Raw genomic sequence first — 9,352 nt, forward strand, 5'->3', positions numbered from 1 at the left:
GAGATATGTATATGTGTGTGTGTATAATGTATATAGCTCCATTCTTTTTCCCATGTAGGTTATTACAAATTATTGAGTAGATATCCCTGAACTGTAGAGAAGGTTCTTGTTAATCATCTATTTTATACAGTAATGTGTATATAATCCCATCCTCCCAATTCCATCCTATTCCTCACTCCCCACCAGTTTCCTCTATGTTAAACTTAAGGTTGCTTTTGATATCTGTGACTTGTTTCTGTCTTATAAATAAGTTATTTTCTACAATTTTCACTAGATCCCACATTTAAGTGAAATCATAGGCCTTTGACTTATTTACCCAGTATGATCTTATTTTGCATCACAAAAGATATGAGTTTATTTTAACATTAGACTTCAGAATTCATATAACCCTCATTCATTGAAACAATTTTTATTTATGAATTTCATCTTATTTCCGTACTTTTTTTTGGCCACTCTTGCCACATATGGAAGTTCCCTGGCTAGGGATCAAATCTATGCCACAGCAATGATCTAAGCTACTGCAGTGACAACACCAGACCCTTAACCCACTGAGACAAGAGAATTCTTCATCTTGCTACTTTTAATACCAAGGTGACACAGGGAAGCTGAGTTCATTGGATCCAGACAAGAATTTCAATTTTATTTATGGTAAATTTCTAATTAAACACAGAGATTTCAGGCTAAATTTAATTAAAAATATAAAATAATTTTCTTAATTTTTTTCGTAAGTTATGACGCCTCAGTAGGAAGTAAAGGAACCTCTACTGGAGGCCTGGAAAATCATATGTGAAAAGTTTAATTTATATAGAATCATAATCACCTTGGTGTCCTGAAACTGCAAAAGACCATCTTTGTATTTAAACTTTGACCTGTAGTTTTGCCCATGGTCACAAGCATGTTCTTTTAATGCCTGAAAAGTATTGTTCATCTGCTAAGACACCCCACATCTCCCCTTCAGCTTCACAAGTGCTGCCACCACCTCCTTGTTCCTCAGGCTATAGATAAGGGGGTTCATTAAAGGGGTGAGGATGTTGCTGAAAACAGAGAGAGCCTGGTCCTGCTCTGGACTATGGGAGGAAGTGAAAGTCATGTAGATGAATATATTTGGGCCAAAAAAGAGACTCACCACAGTTAGATGGGAAGAACAGGTGGCCAGGGCTTTTTTTCTGCCCTTAACAGAGTTCATACGGAGGACAGCAAGGAAGATGAGTGTATAGGAAGCTATGATGAGACTGAATGGCAAAACAAGAAGCACAATGCTTGTAACCACCACCACTGACTGATACACAGATGTGTCTTCACAGGAAAGCTTAATGAGGACTGGAACCTCACAAAAAAAGTGATGGATTTCCCTTGACCCACAGATGGGAAAGTGCATAGGGTAGACAGTATGGATAAATGAACCTATGGAGCCTCCAATCCAACATACAGCAATCATATGCAGACAAAACTTGGGGTTCATGATGATGGGATAATGCAGTGGGTTGCAGACAGCCACATAGCGGTCATAAGCCATGAGAGTCAAGATGAGACACTCTGACATTCCCAGCATCAGGAAAAAGAAACTCTGTGTTCCACAGCCAATCCATGATATGGTCTTTTTCCCTGTGAAAAAGTTAGAGGCCATCTTTGGGACAATGGTAGACGTTAATGTCAAGTCAATGAGGGAGAGTTGACTGAGGAGAATGTACATGGGTGTATGGAGTCTAGAGTCACCCCAAATCAGGACAATCAGAAGTATGTTCCCCAAAAAAGCTAGGATGTAGATCAAGATGATTATGGAGTTGAGCACAATGGAATGCTGAAACTCAGGAAAGAGTCCTGCAAGGATGAAATCAGTTGTTGCTGACTCATTTCCACCCCCCATGCTTCTAAAAGAAATGTAACAAGGCTGGAAAAAAAATCAAATGGATTAGAACAGTTGATGTTCAGCATCATATTGAAATGTAGTTCTAAAATTTTATATATTTTACTCCAAATTTGGACTCTCATAATATTTGTTATCAACTCATCAGAGGTACTTTGATACATACTGCTGAACAATTATCTCAGTGTGTGTTATTTAAACTGTATTTATAGTTTTAAAAAAATGATCAGCTTAAGTGCCTCTTAGCCTGTATTGAGATCATCTCGCATTCCCTTTCCCCTTCTTCCCATCCTTCCTTCTTTCTTTCCTTTCTTCCTTTTTCTTATTTCTCCCTTCCTTCTTCTCTTTTTTCTTCCTTCCTTTTCTTTCTTTTTCTTTATTCTATTTTTATTTAGAGAATCATGTAACAATGATGGATATAATTTCTGCAGATATGAACCTCAAAATGTATGTATACATACTTATATTATGTACAGACATTTTAGGAAAACAGCATGCCCTATTGTTAGCATAATTTATTACATAAAAGGCAGACAGAAATAAAATCATAATTCAATCACTAAACAGCTTTTCTAAAACAGCAGGATAAATTCAAGAGATTATCTTGTTTACTGAGTTTAGGCACATTCTTGGATATATCAGCTTTGAGTCTAAAAATATAGTAATTTTCATTCTTAAATATTTTACTTAATATCATAATTGGCACTTACTCCATATTATTCTGGGTCTGATCAGACACATTATTTATATGATTTGTGAAGATAGTCTAATAGAAAGATAATTCTAATAACACTCCCCTAGACCTGAATCCTGGGAGGCCAACAGAATACAGATCTAAGGCTTTCAGATTTTTATTTTCCTTCTATGATGACAATCACCAAAGTCTGACATTTGTGAGATTTAGCAATAACCATACTGATTCTCCACAGAATTTCCATTACCAGGAAATGTTCAAGATTCTTTATTTTTCCAAGTATGGTATCTACCTTAAATTCTATTTATATACAGTTACCTCTACCTCATGAAATTGCTGATAACTCCCAGACTTTCTGTGATCAGGCACACCTTCTCACTATGCAGCATTAGGTATTTTTTTTGCATAGAAAATAAGTGCTATTGGCTCAATGTTGATGGAGAGTCATATATTTTAGAAATGAGCCCAGTGGCTATAATTCTATAATATTATTTATAGTAATCTGGTTGGTATATCAGCTAAGATCTAACTTGATAGGTTGCTTAGTAATTTGCCATTGAGGGTCTGGAGACTTCTGTAGTGAATGACCTAGGGGAACACAATCCCCAGACTTTAATTAACTTTGATAGCCAACCAAAGTGAAATTTAGAAATTAATTGGTAAAAATTAAATACTTACTGTGGAAAAGATGTAGATATTTTTGCAAATGTTTTCAGATAATAAGCCACAGTGTGAATGACAAAGTTCCATCAGGGACATGCAATCTACCCTATACTAGACTTCAAAAAATAGAAAGATGGTAAATATGCAATATCTTCACATTTAACTCCCCATCAAAAATTTTACTTAATTTGTGTATGATTCTATTCTGCAAATATGTCTTATAAAGAATTTTATAGCATCTTCCTCATAAATATAGCTTTATTTTAAATAAATATAGCTTTATTTTTAACATACTGACATAATTAAATTTGAGGTCAGATAGATCTAAATTAAGCTCATCTCTCCAACTTTTTTACTGTAAGTTTCATTCAAACCACTCAAATTTCTGAGTTTTAATTATGTTGTTTGTAAATATAGGCATGGTAATTCTGTCTCACTGGGTTGTGCTTTATATAATACATTTGAATTAAAAATTTTTGAAGTCCTTTGTAATGTTCCTCAGTGAGTCAACATGATATAATCTCTTGGTTAGTCATTACCTGGTTCTGAGGGAAGGTTTCCTTTGTATACTTTTAGACCAAGAGATAGCTCAGGAGAACAAATGCTCCCTTTATCTAAAAGCAGTCTGATGGACCATGACTGAATATTTTGTATGCCAAAAACCATTTGTAAAATAATCATGAAAACCCAGTTGTTTTAAAATAAATCTATTCAGTCAATTCCTTAAAAATCAACAGAGAATTGTCAAAGTAAATTTTAAAAAATCAGGCAATTTTATTGCAGAAAAAAAGTCAGAGAGGCATTCTCATCATGGCTCAGAGGAACAAACCCATAAGGATGACAGTTCCATCCCTGGCTTCAGTAGTGTAAAGGATCTGGCATTGCTGTGTGTTGTGGTGAGGGTTGCAGACATGATTCAGATCCCACTTTATTGTGGCTGTGGCTATGGCAGGCAGCTTCAGCATTAATTTGATCCCTAACCTAGGAACTTCCATATGTCCCAGGTGAAGCCCTAAAAAGACAAAAAAAGAAAGAAAAAGAAAAAAATAAGAAATAGTGATGTACCTTAAAAGAAGTAACCTTGGTTCTAAATATTTTCAGCTCCTTCATCACACACACAATTCTCAAAAGAGTTGGAAATAATTTTTCATTTTATTTTTTATTAATGAAAATGCAATAACAAAGCAAATTTTTGGAAAATCAACTATTTGTATATAAATGTATAAATTAATAAATGTTTGATTTGTATATGCTGTGTGAACAGACATACCATAAGCTGCTCATTGGATTTTCGAGCAAGATTTCTGCCTTGTTATATTGTATTACTTCCCTGTGTACATGCTTATACTTTCATGTCATAATGCAGCTTTTTGAACAAAGATAACACTGATTCATTTTTATATCATCTACATTTGCAGTCAAAAAACTACCAGCAAATATGGCCTGCTGGCTATGTTTGTATGGCCTATGAGCTAAGAAAATTATGTGAAATTCAAATTTCAGTGTCCATAGCTAGGTTTTATTAGAAAACATCATTTTTTATTAATTTACAGCTATAGCTGGTTCTATACCTGCAGAGTTGATTAGTTTTTTAGTTTGTAATTAGATTCATTTTATAATTAGATATAGTTATATAACTAGCACTGCAATTAATATATAGAACATTCCCCTCATCTGACAATCATTGCCTTGTGTCCTGGTTAATCATCATCCCTCATAAGCAACCACTCTTCTGATTTCTAACACTTCAACTTTATAGGAATAATATAGTGTCTGATGTCTGGCTTTTGGTTTTCAACATTTTTTTTTGGATTCAGTCATTTGTATGTATCAATACTTTGTTCCTTTTTATTACTGAGTAGTATCCCATAGTATAAATGTAATATACTTGTGGATGGTCATTTTGATCATTTCTAATCTTCAGCTGTTTTCATTAAAGCTATTAACATTTTCTGCAAGTCTTTTGGTGGACATATTTTCCTTTTTCTTGAGTATATAGCTGGGAGTGGATTTGGATAGAAAATAATACCTTATAAATCTAAGTATACATCTATCCAGAGTCAGTTAGTTTCTTCATACTGGTATATTTTCTTTTCTTTTTAATTATTAAAGCATAGTTGATTTACAAGATTCTTTCAATTTCTGCTGTAGGCAAAGTGACCCAGCCACCCATACACATATGTTCCTTTTTTTTCATTTTCCATAATGTTCTAACACAAGAGACCAGACAGTGTCCTGTGCTGTACACCATAACCCCCATCACTCATCCATTCTAAGTGTAAAAGTCTGTATCTACAAACCCCCAAATCCCTGTCTGTCCCCCTCAGAGACCATATGATCCGCAAAGCCTAAAATACTAAATACCTGCCCCCCCCAAAATTTGATCTATTTCTGGTCTTTGCTATTTTATACTTTACAAGTTTTAAATAATAGTTTTATGGATATGAAACATGATAGAATATTATATTTAATTTTATTCTTTCAAAGATAAAAGGATAAGTAGGCTAGCGGTATTTCCTGGAACACTCTCATTCTGAGTGTGATATCTTTTTATGGATGAAATAACAAGCTAGTATTTGTATGTAGCATTAATCTTGCAAAAGTGTTCTTTTTTTATTACCCCAATACATTATTTTTTTTTCTATTGTACAGCATGGTGACCCAGTTACACACATATGCATATATTCTTTTTTATCATATTATCATGCTCCAACCATAAGTGACTAGACATAGTTCTCAGTGATCACATCTTCCTAATTTCCTGCTGTGTACCAGGACAGAGCATGATAATGTGTAGAAAAAGAATGTATACATATATGTGTAACTGGGCTACCATGCTGTACAGTAGAAAGATATCACTCATATCTGGTATCTAATATACAGCACAAATGGACCTTTCCACAGAAAAGAAAACCATGGACTTGGAGAATAGACAGGGAGAGGGGGAGGGAGTGGGAGGAATTAGGAACTTGGGGTCAATGGTGGCAAACTATTGCTCATGAAATGGATTTACAATGAGATCCTGCTGTGTAGCACTGAAAACTATATCTAGATACTTACAACACAGCACAACAATGAGAGAAAAAATTACATATACATGTATGTGTAACTGGGTCCCCATGCTGTACAGTAAGAAAAAAGTGTATTGGGGGAAATAACAATAAAAAATAAATTTTAAAAAGAGGAAGATGTGGTACATATACATGATGGACTATTACACAGCCATTAAAAGGAAGGAAATACTGGCATTTTTAGCAACATGGATGGACCTAGAAATTATCATGCTAAGTGAAGTCAGTCAGACAATGAGACACCAACATCAAATGCTTTCACTGACATGTGGAATCTGAAAAAAGGACACAATGAACTTTTTTGCAGAACAGATACTGACTCACAGACTTTTTGAAAAACTTATGGTTTCCAAAGGAGACAGGTTGGGGGGTAGGGGGATGCACTGGGGTTGTGTGATAGAAATCCTATAAAATTGGATTGTGATGATCATTGTACAACTATAAATGTAATAAATTCATTGAGTAATAAAAAAATAAAATAAAAAAGATATTCTAACATCTCAAAAAAAAAAAGATGTGGTGTATGTACACAGTGGAATACTACTCAGCCATAAAAATTAACAAAATAATGCCATTTGCGGCAACATGGATGGAACTAGAGACTCATACTGAGTGAAGAAAGTCAGAAAAAGAAACAAATACCATATGATATCACTTATATGTGGAATCTAATATATAGCACAAAAGTGTTCTTTTTAATCCCTATCAATAAGGAAGGTCAAAAACTGTTCAATTACTACGTGGGAAGTATGGAGAAGCACATGTTAATTGTTAATAGTTAATAGGGTAATGTTATAACTCACCAGTTGTTGCTACACGTGAGAGATGAATATACAAAAGGATTAATAGCCAGACTACATGTCAAAATAGAACTGTTACAAACTTCAATAACTAGCCTAGAAAGCCTACCTACTCCATATAGTAACCAGTTTAAGAGATCAAATGATAATCCAATAGCAATTGGCGCAAACCAGCCAAGAGCTGATAAAGAATTTATCAGGAGTTCCCGTCGTGGCGCAGTGGTTAACGAATCCGACTAGGAACCATGAGGTTGTGGGTTCGGTCCCTGCCCTCGCTCAGTGGGTTAACGATCCAGCGTTGCCATGAGGTGTGGTGTAGGTTGCAGATGCGGCTCGGATCCCGTGTTGCTGTGGCTCTGGCGTAGGCCGGCGGCTATGGCTCCGATTCAACCCCTAGCCTGGGAGCCTCCATATACCACGGGAGTGGCCCAAGAAATGGCAAAAAGACAAAAAAAGACAAAAAAAAAGAATTTATCAGTATCGGTTTTTGTGCTCATTTAAAGAAAATCATGGACTTGGAGAATAGACTTGTGGTTGCCAAGGGGGAGGGGGAGGGAATGGGATGGGTGGGGTGATTGGGGTTAATATTGTCTTTGGAATGTATTAGCAATGAGATCCTGCTGTGTAGCACTGGGAACTATGTGTATTCACTTATGATGGAGCATGATAATGTGAGAGAAAATAATGTATACATGTATGTGTAACTGGGTCACCATGCTGTACAGTAGGAAAAAAAATAATCTATTGGGGAAATAAATTTAAAACAGACAAACAAAATTGAAAGAAGCCAAATATCCTCTCCTAATCAATGACACAGGACACCATGTGTCCTGTCTCCTTGAAACTTCTTTTTTCAAAAATATATTGGCTACATTTATCCTATGCCTGAGGATTCCTATTATGTTTTGGCCAATTTATACCTCCATTATTCCATGCTCTATCAATGTGAGGAGGGTAGTGGAAGCAGTCTACCCAGCAAGAATACTCTTTGCTTCTTGTTAGTTTGGAAACTGTCACATGATTTCTTACTGCCTGGGACACTCATAAATATACACTGAAGGAAAAAAATCACCCTTTTAAAGTCAAATTCTAGTATATCTGGAAGCTGATGAATCTAGGTACTCCTTAATTCATTTAATAGATATTTATACAGTGCTTACTATGTTCTATGTATAAGATTCTTTTGGGGATGCAGAAGTGAACAAAAAAGAAAAATCCGTGCCCTGATGGGGCTTACTTTGTGGTGATATACATGATTAATAAAAAAACAATGCTGTATTAGATGGTAATAATTAGCAAGAAGGAAAAATTGATGGGAAAGAGAGATGTAAAATAATGGAAAAGGACTAAATTTTTTTTGTCTTTTTTATTGTTGTTGTTGTTGTTATTGTTGTTGTTGTTGTTGTTGCTATTTCTTGGGCCGCTCCCGCGGCATATGGAGGTTCCCAGGCTAGGGGTTGAATCGGAGCTGTAGCCACTGGCCTACGCCAGAGCCACAGCAACGCAGGATCTGAGCCGCGTCTGCAACCTACACCACAGCTCAGGGCAACGCCGGATCGTTAACCCACTGAGCAAGGGCAGGGACCGAACCCACAACCTCATGGTTCCTAGTCGGATTCGTTAACCACTGCGCCACGACGGGAACTCCCTAAATTTTTTTTAATGTCATACTGCATTTATTTATTTATTTTGTAATGATCATAACAATCTTATTTCACAGGATTTCCATCCCACAGCCCAAGCACATCTCCCCATCCCCCAAACTGTCTCCTCCAGAGACCATAAGTTTTTCAATGTCTGTGAGTCAGCATCTGTTCTGCAAAGTTCATTGTGTCCTTTTTTCAGATTCCACATGTCAGTGAAAGCATTTGATGTTGGTGTCTCATTGTCTGACTGACTTCACTTAGCATGATAATTTCTAGGTCCATCCATGTTTCTAAAAATGCTGGTATTTCATTCCTTTTAATGGATGAGTAACATTCCATTGTGTATATGTACCAGGACTAAAATTTTTAAAATGGTGATCTTTTGAATAAATACATAGCATAAGAGTAAGTGATGGGAAGAGCATTCTAGCCTAAGGAAACAAGGAAGGAAGCAGTAGGTTGGTGTTATATGTTTAATTAGTTTTGTGTTCGCTGTAGCTGAAGTGGAGCAAAGGAGAGAGGAATAATAGGAGATGAGATTAGAGGACTAACAAGATGTGGATTGGATGCTAATAAATCAAAAAAATTCAGTTGAGCAAAAATATGAAATA

At 35.7% G+C, this 9,352-nt stretch overlaps 1 protein-coding gene across 1 annotated transcript; it reads right to left on the bottom strand.

Annotated features, from left to right (window-relative positions):
- Positions 1-931: 931 nt before the first annotated feature.
- Positions 932-1,867, bottom strand: LOC125124146 (olfactory receptor 2T27-like). Its single transcript, XM_047774301.1, has one exon. The coding sequence runs from the start codon at positions 1,865-1,867 to the stop codon at positions 932-934; it is 936 nt and encodes a 311-aa protein (XP_047630257.1).
- Positions 1,868-9,352: the final 7,485 nt, after the last annotated feature.

Source organism: Phacochoerus africanus, chromosome 4, assembly GCF_016906955.1.
Source record: "Phacochoerus africanus isolate WHEZ1 chromosome 4, ROS_Pafr_v1, whole genome shotgun sequence".
Taxonomy (NCBI): domain Eukaryota; kingdom Metazoa; phylum Chordata; class Mammalia; order Artiodactyla; family Suidae; genus Phacochoerus; species Phacochoerus africanus.

Bases quoted from the DNA above. Each gene is read 5' to 3' on its own strand.
- LOC125124146 (XM_047774301.1), bottom strand. From the start codon at position 1,867: ATGGGGGGTGGAAATGAGTCAGCAACAACTGATTTCATCCTTGCAGGA.